This window comes from Abramis brama (assembly GCF_963993115.1).
Source record: "Abramis brama genome assembly, chromosome: 1".
Classification (NCBI taxonomy): Eukaryota; Metazoa; Chordata; class Actinopteri; order Cypriniformes; family Leuciscidae; genus Abramis; species Abramis brama.
The window spans coordinates 765916-790883 of NC_139963.1; the positions used below are offsets into that span (position 1 = coordinate 765916).

Genomic DNA, 24968 nt, shown 5'->3' on the forward strand with positions numbered 1-24968 from the left:
GAAAGGCTCTGCTTAATGTGTGGTGCATTTGTTTTTTAACTTGTGGATTATGATATATGTTTTTACAGCTGTGGTGCCATCTAGTGACATTAATCAGTACAATCCTGCAATATTAAACTGCATATGTGGCAGGACCATCAGGTAATGGGAAAAATAGAGACCCCAGAACTATACTTAACACTCGCCTACGCCACCCGGAATACACTGGGAAATATCAGCCCTATACAGGGGGGCTCACAGGTTCGTTACCAATATGCGGGCGAGTAGAGAGACAGGTCTATATTCCCAAGTCACAAAAAAGGAACAAAGAAAAAACAAAAACAACTGCAGATGTACAAAATAGAAAAAAACAAATAAAAAAGAAAATTGAAAGTAGGGAGATGGACTGCTGTAGTCCTCAATTGCTACACCCCGCTTAACTACACACACACACACACACACACACACACACACACACACACACACACACACACACACACACACACACACACACACACACACACACAGGTGATAATCTATCCAACCTATGAGGCACACACAGAACACAATGTGGACACCATTAAGTGACAGCAGTACACAAGTGACCTAACCCTTTTTTCAGTTGCTTATAAACATATTAATGGCAAAGGTATAATTACACTCTATTTAGCACAAACAGGGCTACCATAATATGTGAGCAACATGTATGTACATGTTTGTATTTTTAAGAGAATAATGTTTATGCATGGTTATTGAAAAAACTAAAAACTAAAGTTTCTGAAATAAGGCCACAAAACACATACTAAATATGTGTCCACAAGACTTTGACTAATGGATGTTGTGGCCTAGAGTTTTTTCTTCAAAATGATCTGAAAATCATCCTGCCTAATCATTCACATAAAACAATACATTAATTAAAATTTTGCAAGACACTTTCTGTTTGGAAAGGCAATATGCGAGTGGGCGTCAACGATCCAACACCATCATGCATATTTAGTGGTTCACACCTGAGGAGACAATGGGGCCCGCATACTTAATGAGCCATTCATTCAGGTGTGTCACTGAGCCACAAGAAAGAATGCAAGAGCAATATGTATTTATATATATACATATATATATATATATATATATATATATATATATTCTACCAAATTGGTTCACAGTTGGAAGCATCTCATTTTTTTTTTTTTTTTCACAAATTGTGCTTGCAAATTGTGTAATATCCAAGGAAAACATGTCTAGTAATTGTGCAGTTAATTCTCATATTTTCAGTTTTGGAATATGTATCCTCTCCCCAAATTTGACACTAATAAAACACAATAAAAATTATTTAAAGAAAAGGCTTATATTTACCTTTTAATAGTTTGTTTACATCTACCTTGTAAATATATATTTTTATTAAAAAGGTTACAATTACAACAACAATTCAAGTGTAATCTTTCTTTGTAAAAACTAAAGTATACATTTTATCATACATATTTCAAAGTTAAGGATTTGATTGATTATTTGATTATTTTTGACAAAACATACTATATTTAACATATGAGCAAAAATTGGCAAACAAAAGCTTATTTGAGGTGGCAGATATTTTACAGTAAAAATGTATAGCCTAATCTATCCAAAACTAGTCAACGAAATGTTGTCTTTCATATGTCTGTAACATAGGTCTTTCGTTTATATAAGAAATATAAATGTTAATTTGCAGTTTAATACGTTGCTTATACAAATACATTTTATTTCAACATATTTCAGTCGATTTTTACTCATCTCAGTATAGCAATATAGTTTGCTAAAGCGGATCATACATTCACACACAGAAACGCGATTCAAATTTAAACCGTCTTTTTGCGAGTTGTGGTAAACAGTGCATCTCTGCCGTTCATTCATTCACACACAGAAACACGATTCACTTGAGAATGAAAAAAACTTACTACAGTATTCCATCCGTTGCTCCTCGAAATACCAGCACTTCTGAGGTACATTTTCCATTATTATTATTACGAAAGTATTATTCCTCACAGCGCCGCGAGACGGTGTAAACAAGTACAATGATCTGAATAAGCTTGATGTGTTTTCTCGAGCTGATATGGGGGCGTTCACAGTTTGCATGGATCGCCTCAGTCATTTGCGTTTGAATAGCGCACGCTCTCCGTGGGCGGGGTCAGATTAAAACATAATGAGCTGAGATGAGAACGACTGACATCGCTCTCTTTTCATACAGATTACATAAACAGAGAATATTTGTATTTTTATAAAAAATACTTCATTTAAAAGAAGAGAATTCAATCTTCATGCCTGTGTGTCTGTATGCCTGTTTGACTGAGTATTCGCTGAGTTATTGTTCATTTTCGGACGCGTTTCAGAATTGACTTCACTGACAGAGAGAAAGCAGAACTCGCATCATGTTTATTTTTCTTTATTTGGCAAAAAACACAACACTTTGTATACACAAAAATAATACACACTTAACAGGATCGATTGATGTATGAAACTTGTTTGTAAAATCAAAGTCAACAGAGAATTTCGAGTCTCGTTTCAACTCATAAGGAAAAAAGCGAGCAGATCACGCCGGCGTGATTGCCGACCTCAGAGGGTTAATAAATGAGTATGTCTCTCTTTTCCCAGATACTCCCACACAGACAAATTTAATCGAACATGATATTGATGTGGGGGACGCAAAACCCGTTCTTCAACACTATTACCGTGTTCCGTTGGAGAAAAAGCGACATCTAGAGGCTGAGGTTGAATATTTGTTAAAAAATGGGTTAGCGGAGCCTTCTTATTCCAGCTGGGCGTCTCCATGTATTCTGGTTCGAAAAGCTAACGGCTCTTTTAGATTTTGTACAGACTACAGGAAGGTAAAAACTAAACCTGATTCCTTCCCTTTGCCACGAATTGAAGATTGCATTGACCAGGTTGGGTCTGCCACTTGTAGCGCGGCCACATAAGGCATGAATGTTTATATTGCAGTGTATTATTCAAATGAATATATAAGACAGCTGCTATGTTATAAGTATTCTACCTGTGTTGATTGCCCGGACATGTGGTTGTGCTCCTGTTTTACTCACGCGAGAGTTCTGTCGCGTAGCTCCAGGGAATCCCCGTGACGTCAGTCGAAACAGCTGTATCACTTGACTTCCGTTTAAAGGAGCGGAAAAAAACCCGGCGTACAGTAGCTACTTTTCAGTGCTCAGAGATTTGCGATCGATCGCTGGATTATCACACATCAAGCTGTTCAAGACTGTGACTGGAAACCTTCATTGTGGAATTATCAGTACTTTGGATTTTTTGCCTTTGGGATTTCGTCACAGGACAGCGGTGCTTCACATCGAGCTCCCGGATTTAAAGGAATCAGCCGGTGAGGCCGATTCAACTACACACACACACACACACACACACTTACTGTACATGGTACGGGACTAATAAGGACAATTCCTCCGCTTATACTACGATGTATTTCTTGTTTTTCTTTATATGGGATATATATATATATATTTTTGGTACAGCTTGGTGTTTTTTTATTTATTGTAAATACACTTTGGGTTTAAACTGAATTGATGTTCTCCGAGAGTTCTTTTTGATAAACATTCAAACATAACTTTAAAGAAGGGTCAAGGCCGTAAAGTTTTTTTTTTGTGTATTATCACCTATAATCTAGGCTGAGCGTTACTGGCAAGGGTTATTGGCAGATGCCTTTAACAGCTAGAGCCCAAGAGATCTCTGCATTTGTTACTCCGTCAGGCCTATTTTCCTATAAGGTTATGAGTTTTGGCCTGAGAAACGCTCCAGCTATGTTTCAACGATTAATGAATCGAGTTATTTCTGGCCTGGAAGGTTGTGCAGTTTATGTAGATGATGTAGTCATCTATAGTGACACTTGGTCAGAACATCTTAGTTGGATTAGAGCTTTGTTTGATCGTCTGGATGCGGCTAACCTTACTATTAATTTGAGCAAGTGTGAATTTGCTAAGGCCACTGTAATCTATCTTGGCAAGGTCGTAGGTCAGGGTCATGTATGTCCTGTTCGAGCTAAAGTGGCTGCAATTGATCAATTTCCTACTCCTACAACTAAAAAAGAGTTGATGAGGTTTCTTGGGATGGTTGGGTTTTATAGGGGGTTCTGTCAGAACTTTTCTACTGTGGCAGCTCCTCTTACCAACCTGCTTCGAGATAAGATCAAATTTGAGTGGACTTCTGTGTGTCAGAGAGCATTTGAGGATGTTAAGTCTCTTCTCACTGTGTCTCCAATTTTGGTAGCACCTAGACTGGATAAACCCTTTAAATTGCAAGTTGACGCTAGTAATGTGGGAGCTGGAGCTGTGTTACTGCAGGCCTCAGAGGATGGTGTCGACCGTGTGGCGGGGTACTTCTCTAGAAAGTTTAATGCTTATCAACTTAACTATTCAGTTATTGAGAAAGAAGCATTAGCTCTGATTTGGGCATTAATCCATTTTGAAGTTTATGTGGGTTCAGGTGTAGGACCATTGGTGATTTTTACAGATCACAACCCTCTAAGATTCCTTCATTCCTTGCAGAATCCAAACCAGCGACTCATGAGTTGGTGTATCTTCCTACAAGGGTATCATCTTGATATAAGACACATCAAGGGTACCGAAAACGTGATTGCGGATGCACTATCAAGAGTATAATGTGTTGCTACGAGGTTGTGTCTTCTGTTTTTTCTCCTACCTGTCTCTTCTCCTAGGTGCCGAGGTTGATGAGTATTAGAGGGAGATGAGTGCATTCTGGAAGATGTTGTGACATCGGAGTTATTTTGGAGTTATATAGTCTAGTAGAGATTTGTCTTCTTTTTTTTTTTTGGTACGTGTACATCCCAGTTTAGTTAGAGGGGGGTGGGGCTTGTTTTTGTTTTGTTTTGGGTGGTAATCGTCTTACTTAATCCTGAGTGGGGGTACACTTCAGTGTCCTTTGGCAGTCCTGATTATGGGATTGTTGAGGATGCTGAGTTTAGTGTTTAAAGCCGCCCCGAGCTCGGCAAGCCACTGAAGACTAGATAGGCTTTAGGTAGTTTGTGATGTTAGTTAGGAGGTTGGGATGTACCCTATTGGAATTATGTTTGTGTATGATATATATATATATATATATATATATATATATATATATATATATATATATATATACACATTTTATTTATTTTTTTCGTTTGTGTGCGTGGTATTGGGGTTTAGGGGGTGTGTGTGACGTGCCTCTGGGCCTGTATTATTATAACGAGCGTTGGGGGGGGGAAGGCTTTGAGCTAATCATGATGTGAAACACCCGCAGAGAATGATAAAAGGTGATGGATCTTTGACTTCAGCCTTTTTTGGTTACCCCTTTGTCGTCTGTTATTTTGGGTTGCTGCTTTATTTATTTATTTATTTATTATTCGTTTGCTCCATGTATTAGTTTAAGTTTAAGTCCATAGTGGTGTTTATTTTGTTATGTTTGATCAAATAAATATTTTTAATTCGCTTTTGTTCTCGTTGCCTCCCTCTTTTGTTGCGGCTCAGAGCCGGCCGTGACAACTGCTTGAACCCCGATCAAATGCTGCTCGCAGCTTTAATTATTATTATTACCCTTAATATTATATACATAGGAAGAGTGAATAAACACTTGCAGAATGTTTTAGTTCTGTCAATATTAGAACTAGAATGTTTGTGGTACTTGAACTAAATTTCATCAAAATATCTTGATATAGTATAGACTTACAATAACAAAACAATGACATCTAACAACCTAAAAAAGCCTTAATTTTAATTTTCAAATTACATTTTGTAATGTGCTTACACCACTTTTATTCAGTGTACTGTTTGCACTGTTTTGCTTTTTCATATTTAGGACACGTCCACACAAAGACACGTTTAGCTGTACATGTAAAAACATTTTTTATCGTATCGCCATTTCGTCCAGAGTAGAATTTTTTTCCCCAGTATTATTAACATAAATATTTAAGAGCATCTACAATCGAGTACTTTAGTGTTTTTCATCGAGACATTAAAAAAAAATCATAATTGATGGCAATGCGTTTCAACTTTTCAATGCGTTTACTCAAAATGGATTGTTGAGGTCGTCAACAAATAAATTGTCAATCATAAGACCAATTGACAAGTCATGTCACCATTAATAATATAGAGCTATATGTTAAAAACCATGTCAAAGCAGCTGTACTGTGTTAAACAGTAAGACTGATAAATTGGTCGATTTATTTATTTATTTATATCAAAATCGGTTTTCAAATGTTACCCCTTACAAAGATTACATAATACTTAAAAAAAATTCTTACATTGTATGATGTGCAAAAGGCAGTGAGTAGCCTACCACAAATGAGCTAATTGCATTAATAATTAAAGTAAACTTTCTTAAAGAATTTGATTGCATAAGTACAGGCATATCTTGAAATATCATGCAAATTGATAAAAACTGAACGACCGTCACCTTGGTCAGCAGAAGACCGATCAAACGGTGGGAAACGACAGGTTTGATTGACAGTAAGACGTCACAGGTCACAGAGGGGGATGGGAATTAGTAGAGTAGCGGTGGCCCTATAATATCTCGAACTTACACTCGTGGACACTTCTTCAGAGACACTGATGTTTTCCCCCTCATAGCAAAGCACAAGTCTTCTCATTTTAGACCGAAGGACAGTGTTGTCGATTGGAACACTGTCTATTCGTAAAGATGGTCAGACAGACACGGTGCCCCGTCATTAAAGGGATAGTTCACCCAAAAATGAAAATTCTGTGATCATTTACTCTCCCTCAAGTTGTTCCAATCCTGTATGACTTTCTTTCTTCTGCTGAACACAAAAGAAGATATTTTGAAGAAAGTCGGTAACCAAACAGTTGCTGGTCTCCATTGACTTCCATATTAGGAAAAAAAAATACTATGGAAGTCAATGGAGACCAGCAACTGTTTAATTACCGACTTTCTTCAAAATATCTTCTTTTGTGTTCAGCAGAAGAAAGAAACTCATACAGGTTTGGAACAACTTGAGGGAGAGTAAATGATCACAGAATTTTCATTTTTGGGTGAACTATCCCTTTAATAAGATGTTTATTAACATTGACTGTTAGTAATATCCCAAAAGACATTTATTATTGGCTTGTACGTTTTATTTTTAACTTAAACAAATACAACATCTAACATTCAAAACTTATCGGCTTAGACTGCATTTGAAGAAAAATAAACAACAGTTTTCTGTAGCCTTGTGCAAACTTATTCAATAGCATTAGACTTCTAGAATGTTCTTTCCAGTGCAAAAAAATATATTTTTAATTCAATTAGACAACATTTTAAGGAGGTGTAGTGCAAATATATTTATATAATTATACTTCCATTACAGTTAACTTTCTTTCCAGTGCAAAACAATAATATAAAAATAAATAAATAAAAAAACAGCTAATAAAGAAAATCTAAAATATTGCACTCAAATACTACATTCAAGCAATACAACACCTGTATGTATGCACATGGAAAATCTCACAGAAATAAATAAACCTCCAGACTAAGCACATTGTGCAGCTATTTTTTCCATGTGTACTTTTTTGATTTCTTTACAATGTTAGGCTAAACCTGTACTATCTCTTTTAATATAATCACTTTCTTATGAACTAATTTGAGTTTTAAAAATCCACATGATTACATAGCCTACCATATCAGCCTCTGGAGACGTCTGACGGACAAGGAACCTTGACATCGCTCGGCTGTGTATTCATTGTCCCTCACGCATTCCAGCCATGGGTAGTCATTTTCCCATTCAATTCTATATTTTTGTGCTCTTTTCTTTTTCGCCGGCTGCTCGGAGGAAGTCATTTTTACATTTCCCGCTGTTGTCACTTGTCGTCATCGTTGCTACGATACGTGACTCACAATGACTGAAACGACCAATTAAAAGGGCATTCTCTGATGATGTTCCAAGATGTTAAAAACGCTACGCTGATCATAGACAATCCGGGGGAGAAATTAGCATCTACCGCACCGTCAGGTTTTTTTCTCTTATCATAGCCTACAAATGTCTTCGTTCATAGTCTGACATATATTAGAAGCTATATGTGTCTGTCATGGATTTGCACTGAATTGATTCTCAAAAATACGGAACAAAGTGCGTTCCGTATCAGTTCAATACGGAACAAGACTTTTATGTGTCAAATACGGAACGATTCCGTATTATACGGAACGGTTGGCAACCCTAGTTTGTGTTCCCCGGATAGCCACTAGAGGTCCTCTTCCCCCACGGTGTCATTCACTACATTTCCCATCATCCTGTTCGGTGTTAGCATTGGTTCATTGCACGCAGATGTTTCCCCTCACCTTGTTAGTGTCTGTGGCTGCGTTCCAAACCACATACTTCCCTACTATTTAGTATGGGAAAAAGAGTAGGCGAGCGAAAAAGTATGTACGAATCCAAAAGAGTAGGCGAGAATTACCTGGGTGACGTACTAATTATCGCGAGATTCGGACTTAAGTGCGTTCGAATATGCCTACTTTCCTACTATATAGTAGGCGAAAACAGTACGTGAAGGAAGCAGTACGTTCGAAACCTCAGTACTCATAAAAGAGTAGGCGAGAAGTTCCCGGATGCTAATTTGTTTTTTGCAGGGTGGTAGCGGAAGACTCATTAATATTCATTAGGGAACTCATCCACTGCTGTCGGCTGCTCGTTTGCATGCCCCTTCTTGCCATCTTCCAAGCACCTGATCCGGCAGATGCACTTTGCCGGCCAAATGTGGCCAGTGCAGAGATTAGCTGGCTGTCGGTAGTCAGTCTGTCATCAGATGCCAGCATCTTCTCCATGGGAGCCTTGTACAAGTCAGGCTCAGCCTGTAATTTTTGAACAAGGCCCTCCATCATCCCCCTGACCCGAATTTCCAGCCTGCTGACAATGGGCACAACAACATACATCAACAAGTATTGGTTAATGGTTACTAGTAACAAGTACATTTTTTGTGATGGTGTGTGTGTGTAAATGGTAGTAACTTCTGGTGTATGTGTGTGTAGTAACTTCTTAAAGGATTAGTTCACCTCCAAAAAATGTTTTGCTGATAATTTACTCACCCCAATGTCTTTCTTTCTTCAGTCGAAAAGAAATTAAGGCTTTTGAGGAAAACATTCCAGGATTTTTCTACACAGAATGGACTTCAATTGCAACCAATTGTTCAAATGTTCAAAGAAGGTTCAAATGTCGGTCACAATACAGCTTCAAAGTCTCTACACGATCCCGGTTGAGAAATAAGGGTCTTAACCAGTGAAATGATTGGTTATTTTCACAAAAAAAAAACTATTATATACTTTTAAACCACAAATGCCCGTCTTTTACCATCTCTGAGAAGTATTGCGTCATCACGTTGGAAAGGTCACAATTTTTTAAAATTAAATAAATAAATAAAACAAAAGATGTCGGACAATTTTGAAGTTGGAGGAGAAAATGAGATGGAGTTTTTCACCCTTTCCTACTTTTTTGAACTGGAGTACACAGACAAATAACTTGATGACGTGACTCGTGACCTTTCCAACGTGATGACGCAATGCGTGGCACAGCTCAGAGATGGTACAAGACGGGCATTTGTGGTTAAAAACTATATAATTGATTTTTTTTGTGTGAAAATAACCAATCATTTTGCTGGTTAAGACCCTTATTTCTTGACTGGGATTGTGTCGAGCATTTGAAGCTGCACTGAGACAGACATTTGAACCTTCTTTGAACATTTGTAAAGCTGGTTGCCAATGAAGACCATTATAAATCCTGGAATGTTTTCCTCAAAAACCTTAATTTCTTTTCAGTTGAAGAAAGAAAGACATGGATATCTTGGATGAGTCAATTATCAGCAAAAAAAATTTTGAGGATGAACTAATCCTTTAAGGTAGTAACTTCTGGTGTGAGTGTGTGTGTGTGTGAGTGAGTGTGTGTGTGTGTGAGAGTGTGTGCGAGTGAGTGTGTGAGAGTCACCACTGCCCCTCAAACAGACATAATTTCTGTCACCGCAAACACACACACACACACACACACACATTAACGCATACCTTTTATGCCCCCAAACAGGGAATGCAAACAACACCCACATCCCCCCGTCTCTCTCTCTTGCCAGCACTAGCCAGTAAACTCACCTGACCTGAACTACATCCATGCGATAATGTTGTGAGGTGAGGGAGATGAGTTACAGCTCACCCAACAATAAAGATGACCTGAAAGTCACTATCAGAGCAAGCCTAGCCCATCCATCTCTCTCCCACTTATTTTTATTATTTCTCTGCTGTCCTGTTTAGGTGAAAAACCACATAACATTAAAAACACTTTTAATCTGATTTCTGCCCACCTCTGCCTGTTGGATTGTTCGGATGAGCTGAGCAGTCGTCACTATCGCCAGCCTCGTCCACTCCTCGGCTGGGCTTTCTGGGCTCTCCGCTGCAGCTGCACAAAGGGGATCTAAATAAAAATTAAAATTTAAAATAATAATAATTATTTTTTTATGAAACTATGGCTGATTGTCAAATGAACCGCATATTCATTCCAAGTTATTTACCTGTGACAGACTGGTCTGCATTTAGATCTTCAGTCATTCCCATGTACCACTGGCCTGGTATGTTGTTCTTTCCTTTGTAGGGCAGAGGAAGAGGTTATTACTTGCTATACTGTATCTAAACCCATAAAGCATTCGATGAAGGGCAAATCTGGTGTAAACTGACCCATAGCCCTGTCTTAGAGATGTGCCTCACCATAGAACAAGGAACGACAAAATTTGCCACAACACAGGCAAAGTTATGGACCAGGATACTATACCTGTGGCAATTTCATCAAATGTCTTCCTGGCAGCTGGTGTGAGTTTCCGGTCTTTGTCCTGCAGCTGTTGGGTATCAACCATGAAGTTCACCTCATCCTCCTACAGTTTCACATCAAAGGGGACATAACATAAAAAAATTAAAAATATCATAGCATACAGCATATGAGAATTAAATGGCAATAATAGACCATGTAGCAATTTCATACATTGGTTCCTCTTGTGTCCCCTTTCGACCTCAACTTTATTCTATTATTTGCTGCGTCGATGAGCCTCCGGCAATAGTAGGCCTCAAGCCTGGTGGTTATGAAATCCATCAGCTGTGTTATGTTGTTATAGAGGACCTGGTCCTTCAGAACCCTCATCGCACTCTCCACATAATTGTTGGTGTCGTTCCCTCGTGTGGGGAGATGAGTGCGGAGACAAACTGCCCAGGCCTCACGTCTGCTGAAAATAGATGTCAGATATTTGCAATATCGTGGGTGAAGCTTAGCCGTGGAGTCCTCTAATGCCCGATGGTATGAGGCCTCAAGTTCTCCTGGATTTCTGGCATACACCATAGCCTTGAAGAGCTGTAGCAGGGTTTGACGCTCCGACTTTGGTACAGCATTGTGGGCATCCCACAGCCACCTCCACATCGCCTGCAAAATGTGGAAAACGCAGAGGATGGGGTGTGTATGTGGATAAGACTCGCTGAGAGCCTGTCGTAATGCCTGGCAGTCATCAGTCATCGCCACTTGTGGGCCGAGATCTCCCCTGCGGAAAAATGCATCCTCTGGAAGAATGCTTTTGAGGAGCTGCAGTCCTGCAGTGATGACACTGAGACTCAGATGATGTTATCATTACTCCCAAGGGCAGTCCTCCAATAGCTGAGTGGGTCAAAAGTAGGAACACTCTGCTATTTGTTCTGTCGCAAGAAGAGTCCACAAAGACCATCTCTGCACTCTCAGGGATCATTGAATGGACTCGCCTCATGAGGGGACTGCATAAGGCAATGATGATGTTCTTGGAATCTGCAAACATCTTCCCGCACTCAGCCCCCTCCTTTTTGTTGTATGCATCAAGGGATGCCTGTAGGCTGGTGAGCATTGTGTCCCCGGATAACTCCCCGTACGACCTCTTGAAAATGTTGTAATACAGCCTAAAATGACAATTATACACAGGATTTAGTAAATTTTATCAAGTGACATTATCAACATTATCACATAATTTTTCACTTGATAATAGTGATCACATTCTTAGAATGTTCCAATTGTATTTTTTACTTTTACTTACCTAAAACAGAAACTTAGATCAGGACAAATCGAGCGATCAGCAGCTGCAAAGATGTATGAGTCGCCCATCTCTTCCTGAAGGTCGTATTTCAGTGTATTTAAAGCAGAGGAGGGAGAGTGGCCACTTTGAAAAAGAGTCTGTAGTTTGTTGATTGTCTCTGGTGCTACATCTCGTTGCCTCATAGCCTCAGCACACATGAGCAGGTGATTATGTTGATGTTTCAGGTTGATGTAGAGACATAATCCTTCTTCTATGTGTAAATCAGCAGATCTGAGTACATTAAAATTATTATTACATATATTATTACGTTATTTAGGAAACTGAGACAGAGAGTGACTTTTTTACAAAACAGCAAGCCTGTTTTTTGGGGTAGCAAATCTATTTTTAGATCTAACCTGGACTTTCTGTTCTGCGAAAAGCTTTGCCTCTTGAGAACAACATGCATCACAGCACAATGCCGTGTGTTGTGTTGGCATCTAAGGTCCACCTTCAAACACATTCAATGAAGGTTTTGGCTCAACCCTTGAAAAAATAAATGAATGCACCTGCTATGAAATCACTTACTCTGTATATGTTCTGCCTTTGTTGTTCCACAGGGTAGCTTTTGTTCACCCGCCATGTCGTTTGTGATGACTTTTGAAAGGCTTGAAGCCATCTGCGAACCTCCTCCTCAGTGTGAAGTCTTACTTTTAGAGAAATGTTGCAGTTCTTGCCCTCGAGAGGCTCAAATAAACAGATATGGTGTTCATAGTCCTCAGGGAGGAGTTTCTGTCAAAGCACAAAAAACATTTAAAGAGTAGGCAAATGCATGGTGTAACCAAAGTAACATTTAACATTAACACCTACATTCTGTAAACTATCTCTGCCTTTAAGCCAGTTAAGCGTGCTCCATGCACAGATGCTAGAAATGGCTTTCCAATATTTCCAATACTTATGTCAGTGTTGTTTGTTTAAATTATTTATGTGATGCTTTTGCTCAATAGCTTCGAACTAAACTTTGCCAATGGGACCTATACACTTAAAATTATATATTGATATATATATATAAAATATCAAATATTATAAATATACGAGCTTGAAAAAAAAGATCATTCTAGAAGAAAATTTCTGAGAGGCTTTTGCATCTGAACTCTTCATACCACGAATGAGAGCATAGACATTACTGTCAATTTACTTGTAAACATTTAAGAAGTAAAGTAAACATTTAGAAGTGAAGCAAAAATTTAGATAAAACATGATAAGAACCGATTTAACAACACTTTAACCTCTTTAAGAAATGTTACATCTTTTACCTTTTTTAATATCAACGACAATAGAGCGAACGGACACGTAAGGGTTAACTCACTATTAATTCAGTTGGTTGTTGAATACTAAGCCATTAAAAGGTTATTAGAAGATGAATCACATGTGTGATCAAATAATCAAATATCAAATGAAACTTTACCTTCGTGAATGTGTCTGTTGTCACCAGTGGCGGATTTAGCAAATTGGGGGCCCAAGGCGAAAGTATGTATGGGGCCCCCCATTCGATCTTTAAAAGAGAACGAATTTTTTTTTTACAGACTTAATGGTGGATAGGCAGGTAAAGCTAATCTACAGGGAAGTAAAGGTTGGGAAAAAAAAAAAAAAAAAACTTTCCCTTTAAATCCTGCATACATTTTCTTTAATCCAAAAAGCAGAGAACACACAAAGTGTAGCACTACACAAACTAATAGTCACAATGGCACCCAACAGAGAATACGGTTTCAGATAACACCAGAACAATCTAGCATCACAATAAGTGTATTGTGATATCAAAACATTTTAGTAACTAAACAGAAACATGTTACAATGTTTACATGGTACAATTTCTGGCAAGCTACGGGTTTTTTTTATTGCTTGACACAAATATCACGATTTCAATTCAATTCTTGTGATTTGATTCAATATTGACTCATTTGGATAAATATTAGGTACGCAAGATAGGCGTTAATTTTTCCAAAGAAAAAACTCACATAATGCTGTAAACATATATTAAACTCAAATTAAACATAATGTGTTTTTATTATAATAACAATTTTAATAATATAAGTAAAAAAATATACTAAATATGTAATATATTACACATATTTAGCAAAATAATCTTTTTTCTAGCCAACTAACATGCTATAACATATATTACGGCTTTCCTGAGGTAACCTAAGTGAATTGTTCTCCAGCTGTTTTATTGACGTCTTTCCAAGGTTGAAAAACACTGATTGATCGATATATAAGGAATATACATTTCGGTAAGTTGTACTATATCTTTCAACATTGTTCATTCGTGTTTATTCACTATTAGCTAGTAGAGAGGATCGATTCGGTTCACCTGCTGCTAGTGATCTGTCACGTCACATTTACAAGCGCCAAAACGGTATTATAGTAAGGGGGTAACGTAAGAGGGGCGAACTTGGGAGAGGTGATGTTGCATTTTGCTTCAAGCAAATCCACGTATATGTGAGTGTGTTAACATTATTCTCTCCTAGCGCCACTTCACAGCTAACATTAAGTTAGATGCTGCTGCTGTAGAGGCATGTTCAACGCTTTGGACGTTGTTCCTGTCTGTATCCCCAACAGTAGCCGTAAAACAAATTGTCATCTTTGGCAGCGTTGCCAAATACTTATCTGCGTCTTTTCGCTTTTTTCTTTTATTTGAGCCGCTTGGGTAACTTCGTTTCATTTTCGCGTTTAGACTCGTCTTGTTTCGTCTCTGTTTGTGTACGTCCCAGTCCTCCTGTCACTGCGTGTTTATCTTTCGCGCCGCGCACCGTTACGGACTAGTCCATTTCATTGTGAAAGTCGGAGGTGTATGTGTAGAGACGGATAACCATGAAGGCATGAACTGGACATTTTAACTACTACTTCAACGTTTCAACGTATTTCTTAAGAATATTAATACAATTTACCATGCTTTTGAAGCGTTCATGATGATAAGATGCTTTTTTTTTTTTTTTTTTGAGGTTGGTTGGGGGCCCCCCTACTATGACTGCTGGTAGGGGGCCCCAAGCCGCCGCCTACCTATGCCTCTATGTTAAGACCGCCACTGGTTGTCACCACAGACTGTAAAAAATAGGTTGTCACGAGCCTGAGGCGATGTATTCTCTATCACTCTGGGCACTGTGTGTCACGGCGAGCCAATCAGGGATGAGTTCCCTAATGAATATTAATGAGTCTTCCGCTACCACCCTGCAAAAAAAAAATTCGCTTCCCGGATGGCTTACTGCTTCCGGCCCGATTTTCGAGTGCTCAACCGATGGATACTCTTCTATCCCAGGAGGCCACGCGAGAGGATACGTCATAAAAAAGAAGAAGAAGAAGGATAGGTCATTCTCGAACATGACGCAAATGATGACGGACGAGAGTGTTTTCAAATGTGAGTATTACAAATCAAATGGTCGCATGTGTTGAACTACTGTACAGTAAACTGTGTTAAGACGCTATATAGTATGGCAAATTTGTGATTTTGCTGTAAATCACATTTGATTATGTATAAGTTAGCTAACAGAGGAGCTCCAGTAAGGACACATACGTCTCCAAAGTGGATTTGCATACATTTTAAACCGTATGCATCTTAAATACAATTACTAAATGTCTATTTAATATCTGGTAAGAAAATCTAATATAAGAATTGCATATTTCTACGTCTAATAGATATGAAATAGACATCTGAGTTATGTATGTGTACTATTGTTTAGGAGAACTCACTGTTGTTAACACTGTTTTCATTAGACGAATGTTTAATAAATTTACATAAAGTAACTAAACACAAGTAATCTATTTCATTTGTCCATTAGTACTGTTGAAAAATTGTGGAACATTTATGATCAACATGTAAATGTAGTATTGAGCTTATAAATCACAGAGGTAACGTAAATCTGGATGTTACAGGGACGGATGAGCACACACATCTGCTTATCCGCTGGAGAGTGGCCAAAGGCTTTGAGTGAGTATACAGAAATAATTAAACATCTATTTAATTGTTTATTTGTAGTATATTTCAACAGAGATATTACAGCACTTTTTTGATCCTTGATTCCTCTGCATTTGCTGCAGATCTTGTGCTGGAGCAGGACCTGCAAGGCAGGGTGACGGCGGCATTTGTAAAATAAAAAAAGGGAAAACCTTAAACAAAAATACAAAGTAAGATCATTTTGTTACTTCTAATACAGAAATGAAATGATTAAATATTGTGATGTTAAAATGACTGCTTTTGTATCATGCTTGTGCATTTTTGCAGGATCTGAAACGTCCGCAGACAGGGGTGAGCACTGAGGATGGAGAGCGCGGAGCTGAATCCTGGAAGTGGAGCGCTGCCATGGATGAGGCAACTGGGGGAAGACCCTCCATCACTCCTCCTGCCCTCGTTGCCTCATGTGGGCCGGATGTTGCTGTGGCCTCTTCATCCTCTTCATCTTCAGTGAGGCCAGAGCCAGGAAAAGCCAGGAAAAGGGTGAAAGACCTGGAGGACCTGATCCAGGAGATGGAGGAGAGAGAGAGGAAAGCAGCTGAGAGGGAGGAGAGACTGTGGAGAGAAATGGAGGAGAAGGAGGACAGAAGAGAACGGGAGAGACGAGAGAGAGACGAAAGAGAGACGAAAGAGAAGTAAGAGAAAGAGAAGAGAGATGGCACCGGGAGGCAAGCGGGAGAGAGGAAAGGAGAGATAAAGAAACAAAAGAAAGGGATGAAAGATTCCTTTCTGTCCTTGAAATCCTTGCGAAAAAATAAATTCAATGACAAAAAACATCTTATGATCATTTACACATTTGGGTTAAAATGAATTAAATTATATATATACACACACAGTACTGTGCAACAACAACAAATGGTGGCCTAAGACTTTTGTACAATACTATGTATATAAAACAAACAATTTCTAGGCATTCACAGTAGCCTACATTATAGACTTCTAGACATTTAGTGATACTTTAAGGTTGTGATAAAATTCATAAATTAAATATTTATGAAGTGATGAATAATTAGTGAATGTGTGGTGTAATGTAAAAAACACTTTAAACCAACAGTTTTATTGGAGTGTATTATATGACTTCTAAATGCACTCAGAGCTCATGCAGGGATCTTCAAGGCAGGTCATGGAGGGTTCAGTCCAGCACTCCTGTCTGTAATCTTCAAGTGGTCAGTTATTAATTGGTTTAAATTGATTCAGGTGTGTATAATTAGGGTTGGACAAAAGCCCTCCATGACCTAAGCTGGACTTGAGACTGTTTACACAAACTACCTTAAGTTTTGCATTAACTAGGGTTAGTGAACCCAAGCAAAAAAAGGGTTAATGAACCCAAGCAAATAATTCAGTCATTATTTACTCCCCTTCATGTTGTTTGATCCCTCTGGTTTTTTTGTTTTGTTTTTCCTGAACACAAAAGGTGATTTTGGTCAGGTTTGTACTGTTGGTTTAATACAATACCACTCAATAGACTTTCAGACGCTTCAAAAGCATCATCAAAATGCCAGGAAGCTTCTGAAAGTTGGGCTCCATTGACTGATATTGTATGAAACCAGCAGAACAAACTTGACAAAAATCCCCTTTTGTATTTAAACAATAAAAAACACAGGGATCTAACAGCATGAAAGCACATCATAATGGCTGTATTTATATGTTGAGGTGAACTGACCCTTTCACCCACCAAATAGAAATTGTAGTAAATGTATGTATGCATTTTGTATTATAGTAATACCTTGACGAAATAAGCAGCTTTGAGCGTTTATGCCTGAGACCGTTTAAAAAAAAAGCTTTACAAAAATCAATCACATTTATGCATTTGCCAGATGTTTTTATCCAAAGTGACTAAATGCATTTATTACAGGGACACTGACCCTGGGCCAGCCTGGAGTAAAGAGCCTTGCTGATCGACCAGCAATCGTCTGCTAACCAGTTCAGTGGTTTAACCCACTACACCACAAAGGTAGTAAAGCTCTAACAAATATTTGTATGTAATTGTAAACCTATAAAATTACAATTGGCAGGAACGGAATGCTGACAACATGAATTATAAAACATTTTAATCTTATTAAATGTTTTAAAGGTAGTCGTGCTCATGGAGAGCAGGCACAGGGATGTTTGGAGCAGACAATGTCCTCCAGAGAGGGTCTACAGCTTGTGTACCTCACCCAGGTGCAGTGTGTCAGCAGGCTCTCGATGCAGCTTCTGTCCTGTATCATCCCTGTATGGCAGTCTCAGGAACTGGAGTCTCTGTTGTGCTATTTTATGGTAGCTGTAGTGTTTGCTGATGAGAAATGAGCACTACCAGGAATGTAAAAGACAGCACTCTTTCCACATGTGCCCCATTGATGCAGAGCGGGGTCAGGTCTCTGTTACACTTCCTCCTGAAGTCCAATATGAGTTATTTGGTTTAGTTAGAGTTCAAGTTCAGGTTGTTCACTGTACCACCACTCACACAGTTTCTGTATCTCGTCTCTGTATGCTGACTCCTCCTCCCTGTTGGACGAGTGGACTGGTGGTCAGTGGTGTGTGTAGAGGGAGTAGAGGAGTGAGGTGCGGGAGGATATGTGGGAGCCGAGTCTAACCCTCTGCAGGTGATGAGTGGGAGTCTTGAGGTGCAGATGTGGGTGGAGAGTCTAAATCAAGCAGTCTAGTTTCATTATGAGTAACAGCAAATTTGAAGTCACAGAGAAAAATACCTTTTTACTCCCACAAACACGTTACACCTTCTGAAATTCTTCATTGCAGGTGTACAAATTTTATTCATGAATCACAAATGAAGAAACTCACACGCTCACATTTTGTTGCTGCAACTAATATGGTGTGAAACACATTCTTTCTCACACACGTATAAAACGTGAAATCACGGACAAACCTTTCACGCACTGATCAGCGTGTGGATTCATGCTGTGAGAGTTGCACATGTAGAACATTTTCTCACAATCAGTTATATTATTCTAGCACAAACACAAGCCAGTAACTAAATACTAATGACTGCTTGAGTATGCCGCTACGAGTCTCAAATGCTCACAGAAGTTCTGCACGCTCTCACTTCTGTCACATATCTCAGTGAAATGTAGAGCAGAGCTGATGTGTGCATCTGTAGAACATATAAACGGTGGGATGTGCCAGAATCGTCATCAAGTAAACAAAGATAAAACTGAAGCCAACAAAGAACGATTAAACGTCAGCGCTCACCTTCAATCACAAACTACTGTAAGCCAGAAATCTTGGTGTAGTCATGGACAGACCTACATTTTAACAGCCACCTGAAGAAGCTTACTGTCACCTGAAGAAGATATCAAGGGTTAAAAAGCTTGTGTCTCAGCAGGATCTGGGAAAACTTGCCCATGAGTTTATCTTCAGTAAAATAGACTTCTGCTGTGTCTTTTCAGAAATAGATCAGACGCTGATAGACAATCAGTTCATCAAACTCAGTGCCTCCTGTTGCAGTTTTCCAGATTACTGGAGCGTGGGCGTGGTTTAACCTCAACTGGGCCGCCAGACGCGGATGAGATCCTCTGATTGGCCAGAAGGGTTCTCTGATCTCTGAACAGTGCCCGGCCCCGGCTCTCCAGGGGCATGTTCAAGTTCAAAACGGTGCGCAACGTTTTGCTACGGTTTCCGGGTTGAACGTCATGTTTCCTGGAAACGGCGTGCACCGGTGTGCAACGGGGTTTGAGATGCGTTTTCTCTTGTTTGGTGGGTGTGTCAGAACTGCAGTCCAATCAGCAACAACATGTATATAAAGCACGTGGTATTAAAGTGAACTCGCACAATGGGTTCAAGGAAAGTAATTTACAAATGTGTTCGATGCAGCTCGGTATACGCAACAACTGAGGATATTAGAAGACATGTTTGTCTAAAGTTTTATTGTAAAAAATATAGGATATCAACAAAATGATGTAGTTGTTTATTTTAGCTTCATTGCAAGTGTATTGGTATAAAAATAAACAATGGTAGTTAAGTGCTTTTCCTAAAAATGAGAAAGAAAATACAGGGTATTAAAACAGTATGAACTACAAATAAAGTCAGTATGTGAGGCTAAATAGATGTGTTTTAGTCTGAATTAGGTAAGATGTTTGCTTCCATTTCAGTTTCAGCAATCCCTTCACTCGATTGGGATGTTCTCTTTTGTTCTGGGCGGCAAGTGCAGTAACTGTAACATCGGGCATATTTTGTAGTATTAAACACATATTTATACCGACTTCATCAGGCTCCGAAAATTCTTCACAGAGAACACAAAGAATAGCCTTCTCAGCTGCCATAGTTGCAACTCTTGCGTCATCAGAACAGTGTGTTCAACGCACCACCGTTTCTGTTTAAAAAACGTTGTGCAACGTTTTGTCGGGGCTGAACGCAGCCCAGGTGCACACAGCTCTTTAGCTCCACATTTCACTGAGATATAAGATGTGAGGAGCTACAGACTGAGGTTCGATTCCCACTGCGACACATCCACCAGTGTGTCCCTGAGCAAAACACTTAACCCCTAGTTGCTCCAGAGGCGTGTAACTTGTCATTTGTGAGCAAAAGAAACAGCATTTGAGGCTCGTAGCAGCAGATTTGTGAGAAAATACTCTACAGGTTCATTCTTTGCATGAATTCACATACTGATTTGAAGATGTAAAATGTTTGTCCCTGACTTCAAATGTTTTGATACGAGTGTGTGAATGTGTTTTGCTCAACAAAACTTGCACCCCCTGCTGGTGAGGTCGACTAACAGCAGATGGAGAGTATGCTCGGCAATCGACTGCTTTTTCCTGCAGTTCCTGGATGTCAACGTAGAATTTTCTGTCGAATTTGAACAACTGAATTTGTGGAAGCGAATTTGCAAAGCGAAATAAAATGGACCAAAAATTGCCTGTTGAATATTATAGGTTGTATTTTTAAACAGTTTGAATATTTTGGAAGTGAAATATGAAAGGGGAATATGGATTCTTGAATTTTTAATAATGAAAATGTGTTTGAAATGTTTTGAATTGAAATATTCACATCTTAAATATTCAACCATGCTGAATTTCAGCCCATAAAAATGCAAGCCCTAAAAATACAATGCATTAAAATGCAAGCATGGTTAATGCAATGCCTATTTTTTTCCAAGTAGTGCAATTCAACAGGCTTTTTGTTTCAAAAACATTCAGCATTATTTTACTTCCATACTTTTCAGCAAGATGGAATGTTTTTGAGCGGAGAGCTTAATTTTGACCTGAAAACAGGACGTTTGTGTCATGATCCTGGTTCTTTCTTCTCTTTTCTTTTCCTTTGTCTCCCTCTTCTGGTTGTTTTACGCCCTATCTTCTCTTTTTACACTCTCATGCACACACCCATTATCTCAACCTCTCATTACCATCAGCTGGCTCTCATTCACATCTCATCATCACACCTGTTCCCTATCTTTCTCTTTAATCCACGCTATATCTAGTTCTCTCTTTCGTGTCTGTGTTGTCGGATTATTGTTGTACCTTGATGCATGTTGAAGACCGCTATCGTTACTTCTCAGAAGCTGTCCTGTCCTGGTTGTCTATTGAGCCACAGTTACCTGCTGCTGTGCTGTATCCAGTTACCTCCGTGGAGTGTAGCAGAGGGCTCCTCATCTCACCTGTTGTCCAGTCCTCGCTGCTCAAGAGCCGCCCGGAACTACGGCTGATATCATCTACTTCTGTGTGTTGACAGAGCAGCGAAGTACCCCTTGGTTACCGTTTTGTGAAGACTTTTTCTGTTGTCTAATTTCTCATTAAAAGACTGTACCTGCTTTCGTCTCTGGACCTCTCTGTTTCCTGACAGTTTGGGGAATTGGGTGAGAAGTTGTGGATTTGTGTTTAGAGTTTTGAGAAAAAGAGGCATAATCGAGAGAAACTGTAAAGCTGCATTTAATATTATAGAATACATCTTAGAATATAAACATTACCTGCATAGAAATTAATTTCAAATAGACCTGTTAACTGAATTAAATTGAATTATACTCCAAAATAAATAGTTGGATCTCTGTTAACCACAAAGAAAAGAGTCAAGAGAAGGAAATGCCTTGATGTTTAGTTTGAAGTCAAGACTTTACACTTCAAGTAGTCATATTCATGACAGATGGAGACACCAAAAGCTCACAGCAGTAAATAAAGAAAAATGTTATGATTGAAATGGTTAAAGTATTTAGGTCCATATCCTGAATGTGTGTGACCTTATTAACTAGAAGGATAAAACACCTGAGAAAATACAGTAGGAGTGCAGCGGATCCCAGAACTCCTGGTTTGGTCAACACAGCATGCATCTGTTTGGTCTTTTTAACAGAAGTATTACTTATTAAATATCAGCTGCAGTAAAACTGACTCTATTTCACACACTATGTCTAAGCAGCAGCACGACTGCAGCAGGTCTTCACCCTGGTATATCTCAGCTGTGTGGGAAACCTACAGTGGCATGTGGGAACACATGAGAGGAGCCGTGGTGCCTTATCTCCACTCAGGAACAGGGCACAGCACAGGAAACCTCAGGAAGCCGGACAAGTGCTAACTAAAGCAATTTGCATCTGATCCGTTCATGTTCATCCCAGTTTTACATACAAATACAACCCAAATACTATTATATAAAAGGCCCTGTGACTTGGGACTTGTAAGGAGAACATTAGATATCAAAACCTCATGTCAAACATTTCTCTGATAAATATGTAAAGCTTTAAACGGTTTAACAGTTTTTTGTACACATAAATGATAAAAGCCAGTTGCTCAGTCAAATGCAGATATCTATATGTAAAGTACAATGAGATAACTTCTGTTAGGAATTGGAGTTGTAAAATTTAATTTGTACTGTCTTTAATACACCCAGGCACCAGATGACCTTATCACATTTACATGAAGTGCTCGGATCTCTCTGTGCAACGGCTCTTATGCAAACGAACCTCTGTTAGATGTGTTCTAGTTAAAACTCACAGTTTATAAAACTATTTCATAATTATATACAATATTGCCTATTATGTATCTAAGAGGGAGATGCCATTTGTCTTGAATTGTTTTGTAAACACGCATAAATAAATGTAGCAGAGTTAAAGATTTCGGCGGCTAGAAATTGTTCCAATAAATAACATTTGAATATTTTAAAACCTTCACATTGTATTTTTTTGTTTTGGAATATAGCTTGAAATACTGTTTATTAAAGGAATGGTGCAAAAAAATTGTAAATTCTCTTGTTTATTGTTTTATTTAACGTTACCTTTCATCCCTGTGTGTGTTTCACTGGACCCTTTAGGAGGAAATTAAACCTCAAATAACTTTTACTGATATTTTAACTCTCATGAAGTCTTTTCTTTCAGAGGTTTGCTCAAAATGTCAAAGGAATCACAATGGCCACGACTATCACCATGTACAGTATGTTAGTTGTACAGTTTAGGAGACAATTAAAGGGAACGTCACCTCAAATTACTCTCTCTTAGTTTAAAATGTGTTTTATTGTGAGACACTTTGTAACTGTGTTATAAAAGGTGCTTTATAAAGTGAGTTATTACTATTAATAAGCGTTTGGGAGCATAACTTTATCTCTGCATTACAGTATACTCTCACACAAGTTGTGGATGTTAAATACACATTTTATTTGCGAGCGTGTGTTGATGAACCCCTTCTGGAAGAAAGAAGAGTCCCTTTGGCTTCTGCTGTTGTGTCGAGGGGAGACATGTTGCATGGTCTGAAAGCAGAGTAACATGGTGTGTTGAACTGATGCAGTCATTGGGTTCCTGAATCAAACTCAGGACCAGCAGTTTCAGAAGAAGCATATAGCGTCGTCTACCTCATCACAAATGTGAATGAGTTGATGAAAGTCCTTCCACAGCCCTTCTGTAGCAGCCCAGGAGCTGCAGGACAGCACACAGCAGCTGTAGCTGTACGAGTGAGATAACAGGTGGACTGGTGATAGCAGTAACTCTGATCAGTCAAGTCAAGTCAAGTCACCTTTATTTATATAACGCTTTTTACAATACAGATTGTATTCAAAGCAGCTTCACATTGATAAAATGAAAATAATACAACAAAGTTTGTTTCTAGAAGAAAATTGCATCATTGTCCACCCTAATTAGGCAGATCAATAATATCGTTGAATATTAAATGAATATTAAATCAGTCCTAGGGGGCGGGACTGAGCCTTCACCTGTCAGGCACACCTGAGCATATAAGAGGCCTGGATGAAGCCCTGCTCAGTCCTAGGGGGGCGGGACTTAGCCTTCACCTGTCAGGCACACCTGAGCATATAAGAGGCCTGGATGAAGCCCTGCTCAGTCCTAGGGGGGCGGGACTTAGCCTTCACCTGTCAGGCACACCTGAGCATATAAGAGGCCTGGATGAAGCCCTGCTCAGTCCTAGGGGGGCGGGACTTAGCCTTCACCTGTCAGGCAACACCTGAGCATATAAGAGGCCTGGATGAAGCCCTGCCCAGTCCTAGGGGGCGGGACTTAGCCTTCACCTGTCAGGCACACCTGAGCATATAAGAGGCCTGGATGAAGCCCTGCCCAGTCCTAGGGGGCGGGACTTAGCCTTCACCTGTCAGGCACACCTGAGCATATAAGAGGCCTGGATGAAGCCCTGCCCAGTCCTAGGGGGCGGGACTTAGCCTTCACCTGTCAGGCACACCTGAGCATATAAGAGGCCTGGGGCACGTTCAAGTTCAAAACGGTGCGCAACGTTTTGCTACGGTTTCCGGGTTGAACGTCATGTTTCCTGGAAACGGCGTGCACCGGTGTGCAACGGGGTTTGAGATGCGTTTTCTCTTGTTTGGTGGGTGTGTCAGAACTGCCGTCCAATCAGCAGCAACATAAAGCACGTGGTATTAAAGTGAACTCGCACAATGTCCTAGGGGGCGGGACTTAGCCTTCACCTGTCAGGCAACACCTGAGCATATAAGAGGCCTGGATGAAGCCCTGCTCAGTCTGTCCCTCTGTTTGCTGCAGAGAGTCGGACTGCACCTTATATTGCCCAGCTTTCCAG

At 39.3% G+C, this 24968-nt stretch overlaps 1 protein-coding gene across 2 annotated transcripts; it reads right to left on the reverse strand.

Annotated features, from left to right (window-relative positions):
• Nucleotides 1-7141: 7141 nt before the first annotated feature.
• LOC311091222 (uncharacterized protein) lies at nucleotides 7142-11072 on the reverse strand. 2 transcript variants are annotated; one of them, XM_084127043.1, is made up of 5 exons: nucleotides 10964-11072; nucleotides 10757-10856; nucleotides 10500-10571; nucleotides 10293-10402; nucleotides 7142-8851 (listed from the first exon to the last, which is right to left on the reverse strand). In XM_084127043.1, exons 1-5 carry the CDS (start codon nucleotides 11069-11071, stop codon nucleotides 8795-8797), a joined length of 447 nt encoding a protein of 148 aa, XP_083983169.1. In that variant the 5' UTR covers nucleotide 11072; the 3' UTR covers nucleotides 7142-8794. The 2 variants fall into 2 exon arrangements, with proteins under 2 accessions (XP_083983169.1, XP_083983168.1); XM_084127042.1 differs by having other exon boundaries at nucleotides 7142-8854.
• Between the last annotated feature and the right edge of the window lie 13896 nt (nucleotides 11073-24968).

Coding starts and splice junctions, on each gene's coding strand:
- LOC311091222 (XM_084127042.1), bottom strand. CDS start 11,071: ATGGATTTCATAACCACCAGGCTTGAGGCCTACTATTGCCGGAGGCTC. Junction 10,857..10,963: donor GGGACACAAGAGGAACCAAT/GTATGAAATTGC, acceptor GTGAAACTGTAG/GAGGATGAGGTGAACTTCAT. Junction 10,403..10,499: donor TGCAGACCAGTCTGTCACAG/GTAAATAACTTG, acceptor ATTTTTATTTAG/ATCCCCTTTGTGCAGCTGCA.